General features: G+C 52.5%; 9 protein-coding genes across 9 annotated transcripts; 5 read left to right on the top strand and 4 right to left on the bottom strand.

Moving 5' to 3' along the window:
- Positions 1–64: 64 nt before the first annotated feature.
- PG998_010033 (endoplasmic reticulum-resident kdel protein) lies at positions 65–862 on the top strand (the record flags this gene model as incomplete). Its single annotated transcript, XM_066876849.1, has 1 exon — positions 65–862. One exon carries the CDS (start codon positions 65–67, stop codon positions 860–862), a length of 798 nt encoding a protein of 265 aa, XP_066729005.1.
- A 1,364-nt stretch (positions 863–2,226) lies between these two features.
- On the top strand, positions 2,227–3,426 carry PG998_010032 (Mitochondrial carrier; the record flags this gene model as incomplete). Its single annotated transcript, XM_066876848.1, has 3 exons — positions 2,227–2,384; positions 2,558–2,977; positions 3,042–3,426. The coding sequence occupies 3 exons, from the start codon at positions 2,227–2,229 to the stop codon at positions 3,424–3,426; spliced, it is 963 nt and encodes a 320-aa protein (XP_066729004.1).
- Positions 3,427–4,758: 1,332 nt separating this feature from the next.
- On the top strand, positions 4,759–5,556 carry PG998_010031 (uncharacterized protein; the record flags this gene model as incomplete). Its single annotated transcript, XM_066876847.1, has 3 exons — positions 4,759–4,955; positions 5,122–5,309; positions 5,465–5,556. The coding sequence occupies 3 exons, from the start codon at positions 4,759–4,761 to the stop codon at positions 5,554–5,556; spliced, it is 477 nt and encodes a 158-aa protein (XP_066729003.1).
- Positions 5,557–6,006: 450 nt separating this feature from the next.
- Positions 6,007–6,949, bottom strand: PG998_010030 (uncharacterized protein; the record flags this gene model as incomplete). The annotated part of the gene is made up of 3 exons (XM_066876846.1): positions 6,007–6,324; positions 6,455–6,657; positions 6,715–6,949. 3 exons carry the CDS (start codon positions 6,947–6,949, stop codon positions 6,007–6,009), a joined length of 756 nt encoding a protein of 251 aa, XP_066729002.1.
- A 1,734-nt stretch (positions 6,950–8,683) lies between these two features.
- On the top strand, positions 8,684–10,393 carry PG998_010029 (uncharacterized protein; the record flags this gene model as incomplete). The annotated part of the gene is made up of 6 exons (XM_066876845.1): positions 8,684–8,835; positions 8,924–9,006; positions 9,078–9,185; positions 9,282–9,820; positions 9,888–10,119; positions 10,236–10,393. 6 exons carry the CDS (start codon positions 8,684–8,686, stop codon positions 10,391–10,393), a joined length of 1,272 nt encoding a protein of 423 aa, XP_066729001.1.
- Positions 10,394–10,633: 240 nt separating this feature from the next.
- PG998_010028 (uncharacterized protein) lies at positions 10,634–11,583 on the bottom strand (the record flags this gene model as incomplete). Its single annotated transcript, XM_066876844.1, has 2 exons — positions 10,634–10,764; positions 10,821–11,583. The coding sequence occupies 2 exons, from the start codon at positions 11,581–11,583 to the stop codon at positions 10,634–10,636; spliced, it is 894 nt and encodes a 297-aa protein (XP_066729000.1).
- A 167-nt stretch (positions 11,584–11,750) lies between these two features.
- PG998_010027 (uncharacterized protein) lies at positions 11,751–12,290 on the bottom strand (the record flags this gene model as incomplete). The annotated part of the gene is made up of 1 exon (XM_066876843.1): positions 11,751–12,290. The coding sequence occupies one exon, from the start codon at positions 12,288–12,290 to the stop codon at positions 11,751–11,753; it is 540 nt and encodes a 179-aa protein (XP_066728999.1).
- A 1,791-nt stretch (positions 12,291–14,081) lies between these two features.
- Positions 14,082–14,473, top strand: PG998_010026 (uncharacterized protein; the record flags this gene model as incomplete). The annotated part of the gene is made up of 2 exons (XM_066876842.1): positions 14,082–14,248; positions 14,302–14,473. 2 exons carry the CDS (start codon positions 14,082–14,084, stop codon positions 14,471–14,473), a joined length of 339 nt encoding a protein of 112 aa, XP_066728998.1.
- A 3,790-nt stretch (positions 14,474–18,263) lies between these two features.
- On the bottom strand, positions 18,264–19,086 carry PG998_010025 (uncharacterized protein; the record flags this gene model as incomplete). The annotated part of the gene is made up of 2 exons (XM_066876841.1): positions 18,264–18,277; positions 18,333–19,086. 2 exons carry the CDS (start codon positions 19,084–19,086, stop codon positions 18,264–18,266), a joined length of 768 nt encoding a protein of 255 aa, XP_066728997.1.
- Positions 19,087–21,136: the final 2,050 nt, after the last annotated feature.

The following is a 21,136-nucleotide window of genomic DNA, read 5'->3' as shown; positions in this document are numbered from 1 at the left end:
GCAGCGTGTAGCTGCAGTTGCTACGCTTCAGTCCATACAGCGAGCCATTGGTGATGCCCCCCAAATGATCATCCCAAACATCGAGTTCGTACTCGACGTCCGCGGCCAGGTAACAGATGTCACCAAACCAGTCTGGGTCGTGGATAGGAGGGAACAGGACGATAAGGTCTGGCTCACGCCATTCATTGGGTCCTTGGAGGCTTCCAACTCGAGCTCATTGGGGCAACAAACGAAACGGAGCAGCAGCCGGGAGACATTTACCTTCAAGCCACTGGCACAGATAGCTGCCGAGATAGATGAGCAAGAGTTGCATCGCCCAGTAGGGAAGAAAGGCAGCCGGAGAAGGCCGAGGGATGCCACCGCGACGGATGATTGGAACTCGTTTCTCTTGGCCAACAATGCTCGAAGAGATATGTTGGCGCCCGACGTTTGTCGCCACAAGGTCCTTGTTCATCCTGATTCGCAATCGACATTCAACAGACTCGACTCGCTTCTCTGCGCATCGGTCAACGTAATGTCGAATCCCAAGTGGGTGCATCTTTACCACGGTCTGATGTACTCGAAACCCTCGCAGACGAACGAGTCCCAGAGCTTGCTGTCGGAATTCCAGAACGTCCTGTTGGTTGAAAAAGCCGGGCCGGGCTTGGAAAATGGCACGCCGGACCTCGTTCGAAATACAGAGATTGCCAAAGTCATGGCCTCGAACACTGTCGAGACGTTCCGCCACCGATACCTGACCGAGGCGGCCACAGCTTGCTACTGGCGTGAGTTGATCCTCATGTATAGCGAGGTTAGCTACTCGCCCAAAGCTTACAACGAGACGAATACACGGAGGGGCACCTCTTTAAAGGAGTTCTTGTAAGTTGTGATGGTCGAAGAAAACGGCCTCCCACTTTGTTTGGGGGCTCGTCGACTAATAAGCAACAACAGAAAGTCCCATGGGGTAAGATGATGTGCCCCGACATTCCGATTGGACGAACTATACCAATGCGACGCCCTACCTAGCCAGCTTATTGAATAACCATGTTGAGGCTATGATGGCGCCCGGATGGACTTCCTTCCGAACGTTCCGCGGAGGGATTTTGGTGGTGTGTAGTCGAAGAGCAAACAGCCAGACTGTGCTGCTATCACCCTGTTCTCGCTGCTTGCGAGATGAAGATGCCAGATCCGAGGTCGAAATCAGAAATGAAGCAGGCAATTGGATCAATAACGATGGATTATATATGGATAGGGCGCTGGCTGATATGTGGAATACTTGTACTGGCGCGGGAAGTCTGGCATGTGAATTGGGTGTTCTGCCCCGCTAGATTCCGTCATTGCTGTCGGAGGGGAACAGAATACACTGAAGAACAACTCAATGGCCGACCAGAACGTTTAGAGACTTCCGATGAGAAGGTGTTCAATCCGGAGCCAGATATATCAGGTCTTAAACTGAATACAGAAATCCAGAGAATGAAGAGACGCGATTACTCTTGGGAATGAGAAGAAGTGACGAACGTCTTATCTTAACGCAAGTCAATCTTATCGGCCTTGCAGCTGCACCTTACCGCACTTTCCTTCGCCAATCACGATGGACGCAACTCCAGCAACGTGGTGGGTTCCTCGACGCTGACTCGCGCTAAGAGCCTCCAGCACTACGTAGTGAGGTAATTGGTGGATCTTGCAGAGTGTCGGGCTGTCTCGGAGTTAAGACGACGTCGCGAGACGAACTGAGGCTTTAGCATAGGGCATTAGAGCAGAGCCATGCAAGTGCCAATGCTGGGCGGTGTGATGATACACGTCCCCATTGACAAATCCGTGATGTTCCATTACTCTGTCACGGCGCCGACTTACCTAAAGATTTATCACAGGTGCTGAATGAATTGACTTTCACAATCTTGATTCGGTTGTCCGGAAATGGCGGCCCGTGGTTGGTGGATGGGCGAGGCCGGTGGAGCGTGCCAGCCGCTTAGACACTTTTAGACACTTAGCAGGAGGGTTTTCCGTATTAGCCCGAGGGAAAAATTGTGTTCGGGAGTACCTCTGGCCCTCCATGGCTTTGTTTTATCAGAAAGGGACACACCTGCTGCGACTCCAGTCTTCAATTTCTTCCATCATCATCCCTAAAAGCCTCATCCTGCTGCTGCCCCTTTGCGCACCCTTTGCACGACCTTTTCAGACGTCGTTTGCCTCTCTCCACTCCAGCCTTTAATTTTTTATCCTTCTTTCTGTCCGTATTCCATCACAATGGCTTCCACCGGCTCCGTCAAGCTCGACTCTGTCGTCGAGAAGGCCAAGGCCAACGCTCCCGGCCAGGACAGCGCCCTCAGCCTCTACGGCAAGTTCGCCCTGGCTGGCGCTGTCTGCTGTTCCGTCACCCACGGTGGTCTTACCCCCGTTGATGTGTATGTTTCACTTCGCTTCCTCTAGAATTGGCGCATATCATGGTCCAGTAGCTTTCACGGTCGCGGTGCTGCAATTCGCCCGCCCGGCGGCCATGACAGCTATCGCCTGTGACCTCGATTGCATCCAACGTTCAACCTGAGGATCGAGGCTAACATGAAGTTCTTTCCCATAGCGTCAAGACCCGTATCCAGCTCGACCCCCAGACCTACAACCGTGGTATGATCGGTGGTTTCCGCCAGGTCATCGCCAAGGAGGGTGCCGGTGCTCTGCTCACCGGTGCCGGCCCTACCTTCGCCGGTTACTTCCTCCAGGGTGCCTTCAAGTTCGGAGGTTACGAGTTCTTCAAGCAGCAGTCCATCAACACCATTGGCTACGAGTCTGCTTCCAACAACCGCACTCTCGTCTACCTCGCCTCCGCCGGTTGCGCCGAGTTCTTCGCTGATATCGCCCTCTGCCCTCTTGAGGCTACCCGTATCCGTCTCGTCTCCGAGCCCACCTACGCCAACGGTCTCGTCGGTGGTTTCTCCAAGATGCTGAAGAACGAGGGTATGGGCGCTTTCTACGCCGGTTTCGGCCCCATGCTGTTCAAGCAGTGAGTTCTTGCCGCATCTCTGATATCACACTCCAGTTACATGTCACTGACCCCCCATTTCTAGGATCCCTTACACCATGTCCAAGTTCGTCGTCTTCGAGAAGTTCTCCGAGATGGTCTTCGGCATCTGGCCCAAGCACACCCTGTCCGACGGCATGCAGACCGTTGCCAACCTTGGCTCTGGTTTGATGGCCGGTTTCGCCGCTGCCATCATCTCGCAGCCCGCCGATACCATGCTTTCCAAGATCAACAAGACCAAGGGTGCGCCCGGCGAGAGCACCACCAGCCGTCTGATCAAGATCGCCAAGGATCTCGGCCTCAAGGGCTCTTTCAGCGGTATTGGTGCCCGTCTCGTCATGGTCGGTACCATCACTGCTGGTCAGTTCGCCATCTACGGTGACCTGAAGAAGGCTTTCAACGCCACTGGCGGTGTTGAGATCGCCAAATAAGCGACGGTTTACGAAGATGGGTGCAGACGGTGATTTACGATCCTGACGGAGGACTTAATGACAAGGAAAAGGTGGACTTCGGCGAATGGGCCGGAAGGGGCGATCCAAGGGACCGCTCGGCAATTGCAGCATAGATTCCCACAGCCGGCTGCTTTTTCTCGTTTTGTGTTTTCATCGCATTTAGACAAGGGCGGTACCGGACTGGAATTTCTGCAGGCTCCTGCAGGTGTCACGTTTTGCGTGGAGGGGTTATCAAGAGTTCTTGGACAGCATTCCGAGGATTCCCAGCCAACGTCCGAAGAACAGTCTGTTTATAGATGCATGAGTGCCATCAGGCATAGAGTCTAGACTCAACAGGACAATCTAGAGACAGATAGACACCCAACACTCCCCTCGTGGAGATTGTACAATACATCTGGTTTTTTCCCAACTTGATATGGCAGCCAATGCTTTGGTTTTGAGTATCTTCAATTGAGACGTGAGGCGAAGAAGCGGCATTACATCATAATCGTATGTTGGCTAGCAAGGACCGTTGACAAGGCGCGGCATCTTGTCGGCGCTATGAAAGATCATACCATCCCCGGATTCGCCCCGCGAGTTCAACGCTCTGTATCCACCTGTCGTTTCGAGTACGATGTTGGGCATGGGCAGTATGACTACGACTCCAGCATCAGCACCAGAAATTGCAGATACTGGTGCTCGACCATCAAGCAGCATCGCCACCTTGGCCTTCATCTTCACAGCTTTACTTGATCCAGGAGCCAAACAGACCCAAGTTTAGGGATAGTTGCAAGAGCTTAGGGATGTCTCCAGGCATTTAAAAGCCCTTTATCAGCGACATCCCACTGCCTTAACGGCCCATGATTTCACCGGCGGAGCCCCTTTTCGACCAGGTTCCGAGTTGCGCTCTATCGTCCTCTTCCAGATCTCGTCTTCTGTTTCCTGATTTACTAATGAGCGTTCTCAAGGCCTATACCGAATCCTTGCGTGTTACCAATCGTAGACCATGCTTACATTTACAATCTCGTCTTAAATCAACGACTGTGCTGTTCACTATGACACAGAACGCGTATTCTTCGTCAAGGCCCTGAACTACATGATCTGTAATCACTCGAGTCTGCACATCATGATGACAACACCAATTCATAAAACCCTTAATTTCCTTCTTACTCAACCTGTCCTTTGAGTTATGGGTTCTCTTCTTCAGCCCTCTGCATTGCAGCTACGCAATCTCCATATATCCATCCCCCATCCTTTGCCTCCCACGCTGGACCGTGACAATCCATCTAGCGGCAAAAGCTTCTCCGCTCGAGAAACACGTATCTGCACATCATGGCGCACATCAACTTCTTTGCTTTGCTCTGCTTCTTCTTCTCCGTTCTTGTGTCTGCCGACCACCAGAACTATTGCAAGGATCTGGCGCTGGTGCCTTCCTCCAAGTCCTCGGACAGGATCTTTCTTACAGCGCAGTGCCTGGGCATGTTCGGAAACACCACGACATTACAATGCTCGTATCTGGACCTTAATGCGTGAGTCAACACACATAAGTTATCTACTACCCCGGAAGAGTCGAACCTCCTTCCAAAGAATCTATGCAAGTGCTAGCTCCCTCTCCATATTAATAGACAATGCATGCTCGTTTCCCAACCGACTTCACTTACCTACTGACTCACTCGCTTCGTACTCGACCAACAGGTGTTACGCCTTGAGCGCTACCGACAAGAAATACCACCCGCAACGCCGGGGCAACGGCATGGACTATGACCACGTCTGGGCGTGCCGACTCACGTACTCGTCCAACGACCACAAGAAAAGGCTTAAGGCGTCGGGCATGGAGTGCACGAAGCCCGGCGAGTTGGGTGGCACATACACCGCTGACTTCTGTAAGTCATTTTACCTACGTGCATGCACATACTGTTTTGATCCTGCTCTTTCTGTTCTATTGTCTGGAGGTATAATACCAGTTATCTGTTTGGCTAGGTATCTGCTTTATGTAATAGTTGCTAACCACTATCCGTGAGGGGGGACGTCTGTACAGCCAACGTCATCGGCGCGGATATTGGGTTTCTGACCTGTTTCGGCCGTGCCGGCTTCTTGTGCCCTGAGCCTGGCGAACACTCGCCGTACTGAGCGAGGAGGGGGGCCGGCGGTGAAGGAGAGAGAGTTCCTCGAATACTTATTCACTAGCTGGACATAATGGATTGCTTGGGCGATTCCTGCTGTGGCCAGCGACGAGGTAACGGGTCTCGATGCGTTTACTCAAGTCACGTATATCTAAAGGATCCTGTGTTTTCAAGCATGGTTAAATGATAAATTGACGGGAATCTTTTCCGCGAGTTGCTCGCCAATCCCTGGTCCTGTCGCTTGTGCCTCTTCTTGTTCAGCCATATCATCCAATATGTTCCTGGAAAACAATGAGAGTTTTGATATCCGCCTGGCAGCTACTAAACTCAGGGGAATAGTATTTATTTATAGCAGTGGCTATGCTGTTATCACTATATCCCGTCACCAACATAACTTTTCCTCGACATCTCGCCTTCCCACCGCTTTTCCCACCCCACACCACTCCCCACTCAAACCTCAAAGGCCACCTCCCTCTTCCCCCTCGAGCGCCTCGACGGCCTCGACCGCCAGGGCCGCGACCTTGTCGGCTTTGGCGGCCTGGAACGCGCTGAGCAGGGCCGGGTACCAGATGTTGACCATCTTGTCGTCGCCGCCGGCGTTGGGGTGGATGCCGTCGCGGTTGTCGGCCGACCCGCTATAGCCCGTGTACTGGTCCACGACCCAGATGGGGCTTTCGGTCGTGTTCTTGCCCTGCGCCCAGGGCGTGATGGCCTGGTTCAGCTGCTGCACCTTGCCGTTGTAGTTGCCGAGGCCCATGGGGATGATCTGGGCGACCTGCGTTGGAGACCAGTGTAAGCCATTTGCTCTCGCCCGGGTTGGCCTCGGCCGACTTCTTATGTGCCATGCAGACAGAGAAAGGGGAGAAAGTGAAAAGAAGGGAGGAGGACGGGGCCGGAAAACGTACTACTATCTTCATCTTCGGGTTGCTGTCCCGCATCACCTGAACCAAGGTGGAGAACGCCGCGATGATCTGGTCTATGGGTTTGTTCTGCTGTACAATGTCGTTGGTGCCCAAGTGCATCGTGATGACGTCTGCTGGGTTTCTCTGGAGCCAGCCGACAAGTTGCTTGCTGTTGGCGATGTTGATAGCGAGGAACCCAGAGTGGCCTACATTCATTAGTTGACTTGCTGACAGGCATCGAGTGTCAGGATAGCAACACGTACCTTCATTATCGCGATCGTACTTGGTGTCGCGGCAGTTGTTCTCGTTCTTGCCGGACCCCACGAAGTTGGTCGTCGCCCACTCGGTGCCCTGCAGCTTCTCCCACAGCTTGGCGCGCCAGCAGGTGATCTCCGTGATCGAGTCACCGAAGGGCATGTAGCGCAGCGCTGTGGTGTTCTGAGCCACCGCAGCGCCCACCAGGGTGGCGGCTATGGACAGAAGCTTGCATGAAACCATCGTGATGTGCTGTTGCGTGGGAAGGCTCTTTGTAGTCTGATATCTTGATCTGCGAGTCTTGATATTCACTGGGCTCTGGTCTGTTGTTGGTCGTGTTGACTTGGTCTATTATAGGTATGTTTTTACAATAAGGTACTTACACCTTCGGCACTTGGAGTTCAAGTGCCGGCCGTTAGTACGGGAGTGGAAGCAGGTCGGTGTCTCCCCGAGTACCGGGTAAAGTGGCTATTTAGACGAGTCACTTTCCGGGTATTTTAACATGAAGACGCCTCAACACCAGCCTCACTACGGATGGCACTGTAATAGATTGAGGACCTTGCAATATTGGAAGCCCATTTACCCAATCTGTTATAGGGGTAATCTGACGGGGGATCCTTGGCGCGGGGTCTTGGCCTGGTTTAGGATCGGCCTCTCCTGAATGCTCACGATACTTTTGTTCTCCTCCTTTTCCCCATCTGTAAAGGGTTCTGGTCTCCGTGATCCGGTCACCCGGATGGTGGCATAGTCCTGATCAGTGCGGTTGTAAGTAGCTACTAGAGGAGATAAGCAGGCACGATCAACGGACTGAATCGACGGCGATCTAAGGAGGAAGATCCGAACTGATGCGGCATGCTATCAATATCATGATTGTTAAAGTGGTTAAGTGTATAGTCGGAGATCATACGTTAGTTACATACGCAGCTTAAGTCAAAATCGACCAATATTGGCGCTCAAACCGTAGTGGAAGCTTGTTCGGGGCTCGCAGAGCAACTTAACTCGACCAAACCATAGATATGAACTCCCGTCGTGGGGGAAACCGAAGGGGGCGGATTAGGAGGTCGAAATCACTACGCAGCTATCTTACGTGCAATAAACTAGAGATTCACGTCGTTACGCCGCTGGGCCAAGCCAAATCGAGATAAAATGTGTTAGTGACATGTGAGATAACATAGCCCGGCTAGGACGTAGTGTCGCGAGAAATGATCCAACGCCAGAGGGAGGCGGATTTTCACACTACAGCTGAAAATACGTTTGCATGGCAGTCTTGTAACAGGGATGGTACAGTATCTGTATTACTGCAAGAGACATGACCACCATAAAGCGATGCTAACCACACGCCGTATCACTATTACTTGGGCTGAGGAGCACGAAACGCCTTGCTCTTGGTATACTCTTGGCACCGATGAGAGAAGAAATGCGATAAATGTGGCTTACTAGATCACGTCAGCAGAAGATAGACTTTTTAAATCCTTCCTTGCGGAGCTCGAGCTGCCAAGTGATACAATCTTCCATGAGATTTAGGATCGGAGATCGATGGTCTAGACAAGCAGGAACGCTCACAGCCTCAAGGACAGGCACGCGAATGAGGGCTGGAGCATATGCCAAGAGCCTTTTGAGCCTAACGTTAGCGGATATATTGCTTTTAAGGATTTAATAGGCCCAACTGTGCATGGGTAACTATGTTATGAGTACGGCGGTTTTTGGTGCACTATTTCTGGCATTGTAGCCCCTGGCTTAGACGGGGGTAACACGGCATGCCAAGTGCAATCGTAGTCCTAGACTCTGGCTTGATATAACACTGATACTATCTTATAGAGTAAGCAATACGATCGCCTTCACATATAAGGGAGGCATGATCGACCGTCTCATCTTATCTCCTACCATTAACGAGCATCAAAGCAGAGCACTGAAACAAACAACAAAGAACACCTCAACTTTTTCTTACATAGCAAGTGCCACAGGAGGCAAATCACGATGCTGTCGACATATACCTTGGTAGCTGCTTTGCTGCTCTCCACATCAGTGCTAGCGAGCCCCTTACGATCCCTGGACGGGCGCCAGACAAGCGACGAGCCAGATCATGTACGAATCGCGTACTGTGGTGACGATGTGGCCGCATTCTACTAGTACGTCTCCTGGCTCTTTTCCCGTCTGGCTTACTTTCATTCTCTCGTCCTTGGATAATATAATGAAGCAAGGCTCACCTTGGTACAGCAAGCAAAACCCCCTAGAGACGAAGGAGAAAATTGACAAGATTCTCGAATCATCGGTCAAGGCAAAGTCCAAAGTGAACAACGGTAAATCATATCTCGTCTCATCATACGGAACCCCTAAACTTGCCGACACTGACCACTCCACTTTCTATTAGGAGCCGTCCCCATCGGCCCCATTTGGCCCCTGAAAGGTGTAGCGGTCGAAATAGCGAGCCTCCTGGATAAAACCGGCGCGGATGCACAGCTCAATGGCAAATATGACAGTAAGTTGGAAAAGGGTTCAACTCATACCGTCCCCCTGACGTAGAGAACAATGGGTCTAAGCATGTTGAATATTTCTCTTACGAAGTCCTTTACAGTGATCGCCGGCTCAGGGGCAACGGCGTCTCTAAGCAAGGAAGCAACCGTCAACGCGTTCCTGGGCACCTTCAAGTACGGCGCCACGGGGCTCAACTGCTTCCGGACCAAGAAGTTCGAGTTCACGTACAAGCCGCCCGGCAGCAGCGCGGCGCGGAAGAAGGACCACGCTTTCGACAAGGAGCGCAAGTGCCAATCGACGGTGCGCTGCAACCGCGCCCACGGCACCAAGGTGCAGCTGTACGCCTCCAAATCGGTCGCCATCATCGGCAGCTACAAGCAGGACGAGGGCAAGCCGTCGAAGCTGATAGGGAAGGGCAAGGACCTCGTCGTCGAGGGCAAGTGCAAACTGGACGAGAGCGTGGGCGTCAACACGGGCAAGACCTGCGTGCTGAAGATGACCGACTGCGAGGACGCCAGCAAGGTGTGGCTCAAGAAGATCATCGACGCCTTCGGGGTGCTCGCCGACACCAAGGGGTCCTACACCCTTTCCAGCCAGAAGAGCGGCCACTGTTCTGGCTATGGCTACTGTGGTATAAAGGTTAGTGGGACGACGAAAGAAAAACGAATCTCGCCCTACACTTTTACTAATGACGGAAATCTACCAGACCAAGTATATTACGTTACCTAAGCAGTGGCAGGCAGGCGTGACCAGCATCCCACCACCGGGAAGCGGCAGTAACCCACACACGTTGGCATCCATGACGCTCGAGTTCGATTGTAAGTCAGAAGAGAAGGATACCCTCTGTGCCGTCTTGGATGGTATTGCCGGCGTTGGCGGTCTGGTACCTAAGGTCGGACCCGTATTCGATGTGGCTGGTCTAGCCGCAGGCTTTGCGTGTATGTAAGGGAAGGGAAGGGAAGGGAAGAGGGGAGATGAGATGGGGTTTGTTTGTTTTCAGAACTTGATGTTCTTCTTAACTTGTGCATATATACCCCTAGTGCTGAATATCTAGATGTTTTCCAGCTCTATCTCACATCTGCGGCCGTATCTGTTCTCGCCAAGGATAACGTCGATTTAGGCTCCCGTGGATTCCTACTAGTTGTTAGAATGATTCATTTTGGTGGTTCTGGAGTAGTCTTTCAACGTGGTGTCCAACTTACAGCGAGGTAGCCAAGTTGCTTTTCACTGAGAGCCATATTGAGCGACCAAGTCTCGTATATCCCCCAACATCCTAGTTTGATATGTCAGCACTTGACCGCGACTAAGGAAGACGAAACATGAGAGGCTCACTGGTCTCTCAAGTTTGGGCTATCCACAAACAGTGCGGACACATGTGTATTGAATCTTCTATCGCGGCGGATTAGTTTTGAGTTGCGAGAAGAATGTGAAGAGTGTGGGCCGCTTGGGACTTTACAATTTGTACAAGTCCAGACGTCCCTGATAATCCTCTACAGGATCAGAGATCTTGACATGGGAATGATATGTTGCCAGGTATTCGGCCCCAAACTTATTGCAAGCCGGCATCCACTGGCCAAATTCGTCTATAAAGGAATGTCAGGTCTTGCAAATGATTAAATCATAATTCCCCCTTACTCACATTCGTTGTGCGCATAGAAGCAGCATGCGTCGAAAACGAGACACTGATCAGTCTCTAAATCAATGCCAGAGTTGGCATACCATAGGTCTCCATGAACTAGACATGGCTTGACTGTGCGGCCCTCACTTTCCAATGGCCGTAGTAGACGTGGAATAACTTCATCGAAAAGAATGGGCAGTAAGCTGTCGAACTCGGGATCGGGCCCTTTGACTTGCAACTCCAGATCGAGAGCTTGCTTCAGACTCTTGGTAAAGAAAACTTCCCAGCTGTCTTCCCATCCCGTAGCTTGTGGCAAGTTGCCGCTGTACGTTGTCGTATGAAAGCCGAACTTGCCTTTGGGGGACTTGCTGCTTTGGTGCAGAGCGGCCAGTTGAGCGCCGAACTCGCGTGGTCCGGGCATATTTTCCACCATGTCCCGGAACTCACACAAGAAAAAGTGTGTATTTGGCGTGGTTTCGTAACTACCTTGAGCAAGCGGCGCAGGTGCGAAGTCGGGCAGCAAGGCGTGGATTGCCTTCATTGATTCGAACTCCCCCTCGACCATCTTCTGGCCTACCTCTCCCGAGATTACCTTGATGAAAAAGGACTGCCGCGTGCCGTCCCGCAGTTCGACCTCGAGCTTTCCCGTGTTGGCGAAGAAGCTCACGCCACGAGCTTGGGTGGAGACGATGCGACAACCGTCTGGCAGGGCTAGAAGAACCTGAGGGTCGACCTTAATGTTCCCATCTCCAAATTCTAGGCCTTCAGCTCCTTGGTAGTTCATAGCTCGGGTTCAGAAACTATGAAGAATGAATGGGCAGCCGGATAAGAAGACTCTCATTGAAGTGAAAGAAGCTCGCTCGCGTTAGCTGGTTGGTAGATTTCCCAATAATCCACTTCCCGTCACACCCAGCAACGTGCGAAAGACGTGCGAAAGACACGGTAGACTCTTCACTTGTTGTGCCCAGCCATTGTCACCTCCATGACCCGATCCTCCATGCTTTCCAACCGAATAACACGCACGTCTGCAGCCTCCAGTCGCTTCTGACCCTGGTTGTTGGCAATGAAGGTTCCAGGCTCCTTGATGCCGACGTAGACTGTCTTCAGTCGGTCTTTGAGCGCAAGTATCCGTTCAACGCAGGATTTATTCCCGCTCAATCTCTCGTTGCACGGCTCCATGGTCGTGTAGAGAACAGTGCTCGTGGGCAATCTTTGATTGAGCTCTGCTTCGGAAACTCCATACTTTTCGGCAATCTTGATGAAGCAGCAGTGCTCGGCGTGCGTTGTGCCTGGATCGCCCGGTCTATCGCCGGGCAATTCCAACGAGTAACCCGTCGATAGTACTTGGCTCCGGTCGGCATCGACTAGAACTGCACCTACGCAGAACTTATCGGGGCCGGGCGGGGAGAGGCGAGCGCAGGACAGGGCGTAATCCATAAACGCTTCATGATCGCCTGAAGCGATGCGTGGGTGAGGGGTGCCATCGACCATCATCGATAGTGGTGGTGTTAGGGGGTTGGCCATCCCAAAGAATACCGTCCGCAAAAGTAGTTCGCACTTCCTTGTCCGGCAGGCGCCAACAGCATTCATTTAATAGCCACGGGATTGGCTACCAAGAGACCCAGTGTTCCAACATGTACGGAGTCGGATGACGATGGGCCGACAGCCGGCTGGTTTCTTCGCATCGACCGCGGCCACCGGCGCTCCTTCCGCTGCAAGTATCTAACCAAAGCCGCACGCCGTCCCGGGTCGACAGGCCGGTTCCGCATCCCATTTGCTGAAGGTAAAAGAAGCATATAACGCCGAGACCGCCTCAAGATTTTGTGTGGCAGATGAATGAGGTGTATGTGGAGTTTGCAGAAATCACACCTCAACCGATCCATCTAATCTGCCTTCAAGGAGACAGAAGAGCCGGCCAAGTCTTCCTCTGGTTTGCAAGAGGTTATAGCGCGTAAGTCAACTCGCTTGGCGGCCTCCGTCCATCCTCCCTTCTCTTCCTTTCTAACCTGCCGCGTATAGAATACTAGCCGAGCGGAGCGTGAAAAGTCCGCAGTCGCCATTTTGCTGCGCTTGTACTACAAAGAGACAATTCTTGAAGAGGTATGACTGCTTAGTCCTGAAGAAGGGCGACGTTTGGGAACACGAACTTGTCCAAATTCCCGGGAGACACCCGAGAGAATTTACGAAAGAGTGATACCTGCGGGTATCATATTTCTTCCATAGGACAACGGTGAAGTCGGACAGGAAAGATCCGTTTCACCTCCCTGTAGGCAGGTCCCTGGGAGAATGACGTAGCTTCACAAAAGCGAAAGAATCAGGCCATTAGGTATAAGCTAGACCACCTAATATAGAGCCACCCCCTTCACGAGCCAGCTTAAATCGCTTTAATAACAATATTGTAAAAGAAGAGATTTTATTTAATTAATTAACAATAAAATACTATTTTAACTAGAAAATTATTTAAGCTACTTCGATTATACTATATACCTTAGATTTAGCGTTAGTGTAACGAACGGCTATCGGGTGTCCAAAGAAACCTAGTAGGCGTACTGGGGTTTATGTTGGCTTAGACGAGAGAGTACTTGAACGTGCAGAAGACTCCGTCTTCTGATACAATGGGCAATATCCCTTAACTGATCGTAGAACTTTGACTGAGGGTGCAATAGGTCGTTAAGGCAATGTGCCTCACCAATGGGTAAGATTGATGCTTAGATTGATCACTGAAGTAGAGAGTGTCTATATGAAATACATAGGAAACGTTCGTGGTTATATATCCAATCTCTCCTTCACTGATTCTCCTTGGATCACGCTGTCGGTTGGTGATCCTGTCCGCTGGCTCACTTGGATCACCGTGATCCCGTCGCTCCAGACTCGCTGGGAGCGTCGTGATCCGGTCGCTCCTCATCACGTGACTTGGGTGCACTGTCCATTGCGTGCTAGCCTTCCGGTGCTGTCTCCGTTCGTACTACCCCCTGGGTACTGTCTAGCCGTGCCGTCGCTTCGGGCATTGGTCGTCGTGCTGGTGGTTGTTTCGGGACGATGGCTTCTCGGCGGGTCTTGTCATTGTAAGCGCTGTCCCGTGGGGTACGTACCCGGGTTATCGTAGTTCCGTGCCGGATGACGGGTACTGGCCGCAGGGTTGGGTCGGGTCGTAACACTATCCTCCCTCCCCTACTTGCTTTGTCCCCAAAGCAGTTTGGTCATAAGTACTGGGTCGTGCCGCCGTGTCGGAGTGTTGTAAGTTTCTTCCCTTCTTTGTTTTTATTGTGATGTGCGCTCATCATGCCAGATCGTATTGAAAAATCGAAATCCAAGAAGACTCGCGAGCGGTCTTCTCTTCAGGAATATATTGCTCTCAACGGTCGTACTGCCGATATGCCTTGTTCTTACTGCTTTAAGAACAAGAAGAAGAACTGCAAGATCGCGGAGCGTTCTTCTCGTTGTGAGGAGTGCGTCAGTCGTGGGCGTCCTTGTGACGGGGTCTTGGTGGCTTCTTCTCTAGAGAAGGTGCTAGCTCAGCAACGGAAGCTGGACGAAGACGAGGAGGAGGCGAGCGAAAAACTCTTGTCGCTTCATACCGAGCTGGCGAGGCTGCAGTCCCAGCTGGCCGAGGCGGCTGGTCGTTTGTCGCGCATCCGGAAGATTCGACGCAAGGTGAAAGAGCGTGGCGCTGATTTGTTTGAGCGCGGAATGCAGGAGTTGGACACTGAGGACGAAGTTTTGCTTGCTCTGGATGGCCACGAGGGGTGCCTTGTTGGCGACCTTCAGCACATGGGCGTTCCGGCTAACGTGGACTGGTCGGCCCTTGGTCTAGGCGACCTTGGTGACCTTGGTCCGTTGGTCGAGGGCCCTTCTGTTCGAACTCCCGAAGTTCCTCAGCGGCGTTCGCCAGGTGTTTCTTAGGTTCCCAGGTGTTATCTTCTGGTGGGTAGCCTTTCCACTGGACGAGGTACTGGAGGCCTCGTCCCTTCTTTCGTTTGCCGATAATCTTTTCGACTTCATACTCGTGCTGATCTGTTTCGACTTCTAGCTGTGTGTCGGTTTTCGAGTTTTTGGGGGCTGGTTCGAGTAGTGAAATATGAAATATGGGGTGTATCCGCATTGTCTTGGGTAGTGATAGTCGATAGTTGGTTTCTGAAATGACTTCTGCGATTTTGAATGGTCCGATCTTTTTGAAGTCTAGTTTGTCGCTGGGTCGCTTAGTTTTGATGTTGCGTCGTAGGAGGTAAACTTTTTCTCCCTCTCCAAAGGTTGGTCCCTTCAACCTTGTTTTGTTGGCGTATTTCTTCATTCGTTCCTGAAGAAAGGTGAGGTCTTGTTGCAGAGCAGTCTGTAGTTCTTTCAGTTTCTCGACTTGTATGGTCGCGACTGGTGCTAGCTCTCCTTCCAGGGGTTGTCTGGTGATCTCTGGGTCGTACCCGTAGTTCGCTCGAAATGGTGAAATGCGCGTGGTTTCGTTGTCTGCGCTGTTGTACGCAAACTGCGCCATGGGTAGCAACGTTACCCAATTGTCTTGCTCATGGTTGACGTAGCATCGTAGGTACTGTTCCAGGGTCTGGTTCATGCGTTCGGTTTGTCCGTCTGTTTGGGGGTGATAGGCTGTGGATAGTTTGTGCTTCACGCCTAGCTGTGCCATGAGTGACTTCCAGAACTTGGCGGTGAACAGCTTATCTCGATCGGAAATGACCGTTTCCGGTAGCCCGTGCTGGCTGACGATGGTTCTGAGGAATGTGTATGCAAGGTCGCTGGTGTCACTGGACTCCTTGTACGGGAGGAAGTAGGTATACTTCGTGAGTTTGTCCGTGATTACCAGTATACTGTCGTATTCGACCTTAGTCAATGGTTCTGTTGACAGGGGTAGCTTGACGACGAAGTCAAGTGCGATGGTTTTCCACGCCCTGTCTGGTGGTGGTATGGGTTGCAGTTCCCCATATGGTCGGTGTCGTGCGGCCTTGGCTTTGTTGCAAAGGTCGCATTCGCTGATGGCCTTTGTGACCTGGTCTTTCAACTTCTCGCAGTTGAACAGCCGTGTGATCCGTTTCCACGTCTTGAACACTCCCTGGTGTCCGTGCGCGGGGTGTGCGTGGAATTCCTGGATGAATTCCTGCTGGTGTTGTTCGGGGATGAGGATCTTGCCTTGATAGTATACTAGCCCGTTTCTCGATACTCCGTACGGTGGTCGTAGGGTGGCTGTGTCCATCTGCTCGTGGCATCCCCTGAAGCGCGCAACCCACTTGTCGTCATGCTGGACGTGGTTGGTTGTATGTAGGTGTCGTGATGGTACGAGGTTGCCATCGTTATCCTGCATGAGGATAGTCCGGGTCTCTGGCGGGACTTCCTCTTGATGGTCTGGTCGTCGGCTTAGGGCATCGGCCCTTCCGTTCTCGCTACCCTTGCGGTAAGTGATGACGAAGTTGAATTCTGATAGAAATTCGGACCATCGTACTTGTCGTTTGTTCAGCTCCTTTGTGGTGGTGAACGTGGTGAGGTTTTTATGGTCGGTGTAGACCTTCACAGGGTCTTTCGTTCCGCTGAGGTAGTGTCTCCATTCTTCGAAGGCTTTGATAATGGCCATTAGCTCTTTATCGTGTATCTGGTAGTTGAGCTCTGGTCCATTCAATTTCTTCGAGAAGAATGCGACGGGGTGCAATTTCCCGTTGTCGTCTCGCTGGCTCAGCTGGCCTCCGATCGCATAGTCCGATGCGTCGGTTTCGACTTCGAAGGGTTTCGCGGGGTCTGCCACGCGAAGCACTGGTTCGTTGACGATCCGTTCTTTTATGGCTTGGAAGGCTTCTGCTTCCTTATCGGTCCATCGGAATGGTTCGTCCTTCTTCGTCAGGTTCGTCAAGGGTGTCGCTAACCTGCCAAATCCGGGGACAAATATCCGGTAATAGTTGGCTAGTCCTAAGAAGGATCTGACTTCGGTAGCGCTTGTGGGCGTGGGCCACTCCTTGACTGCTGTGATTTTCGAAGGTTCCATTCGGATCTCACCGGGGGACACGACGTATCCCACGAATGTGACCGTTGTCTTGTGGAACTCGCTCTTCTCTGGGTTGACCAGTAGATCTGCGTCTCGTAGCTTCTGGAGTACTAGCTTTACGTGTTCTCGGTGTTGTTCCTCATTCTCGGAGTAGATTAGGATGTCGTCGAGGTAGACCACGACAAACTTGTCGAGGTATTCTCGTAGGACGTGGTTGATCATCGCTTGAAAGCTAGCCGGGGCGTTCGTCAGGCCGAACGGCATTGCTTGGTACTCGAAATGGCCATACTTGGTTCGGAACGCGGTTTTCCATTCTTCTCCTTCCTTTATGCGGATCAGGTTGTACGCATTGGGTAGATCAAGTGCTGTAAAGATCTTGGCGCGCAGCAGCTTGTCTCGTAGATCGCTGATCAAAGGCAGGGGGTACCGGTTCTTGATGGTGATTTCGTTGAGCTTGCGGTAGTCGATGCACATGCGCCACTTAGGTTTCCCGTCTTTGCTCTTTTTTGGTACGAAGAGGATGGGGAAGCCTGCTGGCGATGTCGAGGGTCGTATGACTCCTTTCTCGAGGTTCTCCGTGATGTACTCCTTCAGGACTGCTTCGTGCTCCTGGTTGAGTTTGTATATGGGCATGAATGGGGGGTTCCTTCCCATCCTTGAGGGGTATCTCATGATCCCACCGTGTGTGAGGCGGTAAGCCTGTCTTCAGTTTCCCACTAAAGAGGTCTTCGAATTGCCGGTACTCTTCTGGTACTGTTGTTGTAACATCCGGCTTTGGCTCCTTGGCGATGACATATGCTCTAAGGACCTTAGGTTTGCTGGGGGATCGCTTTCTGGATCGCTGCCCTTCGACTAAACCTCTTCCTGGCGTATCCCACTGAAGTTGGCCTGTCCTCCAGTTGACTCTGGGATTGCTCACCCGCAACCAGGGTATCCCCAAAATCACGTCGTATCCTGCGACGTCCGTGATGTCACACGTGATTCGTTCATGACGTCCTCCGATGTTGACCGAAAGGTTCGCGACTTCCCTTCGGATTTCTCCATCTTCGTACGTCATGAGTCCTCCATCGACGGTCCTGAGTCGGTATGGGGCGTCCTTTTCTTGCCAGTTCAACTGCAGGCTGTTGACGATTCGTGGTGAAATGTAGTTTCCTTGCGCTCCGCTATCGAGTAGCGCTCTGATGGTGACTCCTTTGATGTCTACCAACAGTACGATGTGCTCGTGGATGTCTTGTCCATCCGCTGTGGCACACAGGGACCTGTCTTGTCCCGTCGGGTGTTGTCCCACTACAGCCGGCGGTACTCGTTCCCCGATTGTTGCCTTCTGCGACCGGGGTTTCCTTGCATCCCTTGTTGTCGGCGCAGAGTCGCTCGCTGGGCTAAGGTGAGCGTGGGCGTCGATGAGTACGCTGGTGGTGGTGTAGGTTCTGGTCCGGTGATTCTCGCTGGTCCTTGTGTCTGGGACTCGGGTTCACGGATGAACCTTAATTCGTTTCTTCTCCAATGTAGGAGGGTGACTTCTCCGTTGTCGTTGATCCGGCTTCCCACATGACGGTCGGTTGTGACGGTTCGTCCCTCGGTGGTGAGGAAGTTGCGGTTTCGGAGGTCCTCGGTCTCATCGGGCCGCTGGTCGTACGTCTCGTAGACGTTGAAAGGCGCAGTAGTCATCCTCGGGGTGTATTGTGGTTCGCGAGGGCCATTGGTCTGCAGCCTTCTCAGGGCTCTGGGCTTTTCCCATGCATGGACGAGGCATCGGTCCTCCCTGCAAAGGGTCCAATCTTGGCCCTGCAGGTGGCACCGTCGTGGCCACTGAGGATCTTCTTGTACCAACAGGTACGCGCGTCGTCCATCGGGTATAGTTGTCTTGATCTTTCCAATCAGATGATCTGGGTGTGGTTGTGGGATCGGCCTTCTGCCAATCCTTCGCGGGAACCAATCGTTCTCGAGTTTTTCCGCGAGTTGCTCCGTGCATGCGTCATGGATGCACGAGATCCATGAGAGGGTGAAATGGGCTTCGTCGGTAGGGGCGATTCGGCGATCATCGCCTACCGCGTAGTTGCCCTTGATTCCTTGTCCAAACCCGTACATGATAAGGGTTTGTCGTAGCTTCCTAGAGTCAGGGGACGGGGTGCCAGGAATGGCAAGCCATCCGTCCTCTTCCAGGTCTCGGGGCTTTGCGATTTCTTCGACGAGGTCGTTCATGGGCATGCCAACGAGTTGCTCGTGGCCCATGGGTTCTCCTACCTCGGATTCTTCGCTGGTTGAGTCGTAACCCGTGAGTTCAGTGGTGAGTTCCTGTCGGGTCATGGCGAGTTCTCGCGTCGCCTTGCCCTTGCTCTTCGGGGGCTTGGGAAACCATCCGGTTCCCTCTTTATCCGCCAGGTGGGTGTTGCAACCGTCATCGTAGCAGGCTGTCCAGGATAGGCTGCCGTGTGGCACGTCGGGCGTGTTGTTGGCGCTCCTTCCGTTAATAGCTGCTGGGGCTGGTTCTCCACTGGTGGCGTTGACGTGTCGTCCTTCGGGGACTTGTCGGAATGCCTTCTTCGGGCTGCGGCAGTCGCGGGCGAAGTGCCCGTCCTTTCCACAGTTGTAGCAGGTGACCTTCTTTCGGCCATCCTTGCCATCCCGTTGGGTGGCGTCGAGGTCCATGGGTCCGCTGTGGGATCCATAGGACGTCTTTTTCCATGTCCTCTGGACAGGTCGTCCGTGGTTGGCTCGAGGTTTGTTGTCTGCTCGCGGGGCGCGGTTGCCCTGCTTCTCGAGTCGTCGTTCGTACAGGCGGTTGTCAATCTTGACTACCTTTTCCACGTACTTGTCGAAGTCGTCGGGGCGGTCTTCCCGGCTGACTTCGTCTTTGACGTCTTCTCGCAGTCCTGCGTAGAAGAGTGTCATCAAGGCATCGTCATCGCTCCACTCCGTTCGAGAGGATACTTGCTTGAACTTGGCTGCATATGCAGAGGCCGATCCCTTCTGCTTGAGTTGCATGAGTTGTCGTTCAGCGGTCCGGGCCTCGTCGGGGTTCCCGAACGTAGCCTTCAGCTTGTCTTCGAAACTGGTGTAGTGACGGAAGATGGTGCGCGTGTAGTCTTCTTGTTCATCTTCAAGGGGTTGTCGAGGAAGTTTCGCATGATGGGCTCAAACCATGCGAGGGCGTCTCCCTTGAGGTAACCGGCGGCGCACAGAATTCTGTCTGGCTCGGACTCGAATTCTTCGGCGTAGTGTCGTAGGTACGCTTTCATCTGGGTTAGGAATCCGTGGACGGTTCCTTCCTTCCCGTCGTAGGTCTGGGGAGGTGCCAGCCTATGCCCAGGGCGTCGAACGCTGCGAGGGGGCATAGCCGTGACCTGGTCCGTAAGTTGTTCATTGTCGGCGGCGAGTTCGTTGATCCGTTCCTGAAGTTGTCGGATCATGGCGAGGACGTCGGGTCCTCCCGTAGGGTTGCTCGGGTTGCCCTGTCGAGGGGTTCCGCCGTTGGTTGGGACCTGGGATGCCATGATGTTCCTGTGGGATATTGCTCAGGGGTCCAGGTAGTGACTCGCAAGAACAAGAGTGATCAAAATGTAACGAACGGCTATCGGGTGTCCAAAGAAACCTAGTAGGCGTACTGGGGTTTATGTTGGCTTAGACGAGAGAGTACTTGAACGTGCAGAAGACTCCGTCTTCTGATACAATGGGCAATATCCCTTAACTGATCGTAGAACTTTGACTGAGGGTGCAATAGGTCGTTAAGGCAATGTGCCTCACCAATGGGTAAGATTGATGCTTAGATTGATCACTGAAGTAGAGAGTGTCTATATGAAATACATAGGAAACGTTCGTGGTTATATATCCAATCTCTCCTTCACTGATTCTCCTTGGATCACGCTGTCGGTTGGTGATCCTGTCCGCTGGCTCACTTGGATCACCGTGATCCCGTCGCTCCAGACTCGCTGGGAGCGTCGTGATCCGGTCGCTCCTCATCACGTGACTTGGGTGCACTGTCCATTGCGTGCTAGCCTTCCGGTGCTGTCTCCGTTCGTACTACCCCCTGGGTACTGTCTAGCCGTGCCGTCGCTTCGGGCATTGGTCGTCGTGCTGGTGGTTGTTTCGGGACGATGGCTTCTCGGCGGGTCTTGTCATTGTAAGCGCTGTCCCGTGGGGTACGTACCCGGGTTATCGTAGTTCCGTGCCGGATGACGGGTACTGGCCGCAGGGTTGGGTCGGGTCGTAACAGTTAGATTTAATTTCTTACTCCTCCTCCTCGCTTTTTTTAATATATTAATCGTAAATTCCTCCTCTAAACCGTTTAACTCTACCTTTATTTATTTAATAACGCGTAAGTTAATAAATCTCTTATTAAAGTCTAGGATTATTCTTT

Source organism: Apiospora kogelbergensis, assembly GCF_038363985.1.
Source record: "Apiospora kogelbergensis strain CBS 113332 chromosome Unknown utg000006l_segment0_segment0, whole genome shotgun sequence".
Classification (NCBI taxonomy): Eukaryota; Fungi; Ascomycota; class Sordariomycetes; order Amphisphaeriales; family Apiosporaceae; genus Apiospora; species Apiospora kogelbergensis.
This window is presented reverse-complemented; position numbering and strand designations above follow the sequence as displayed.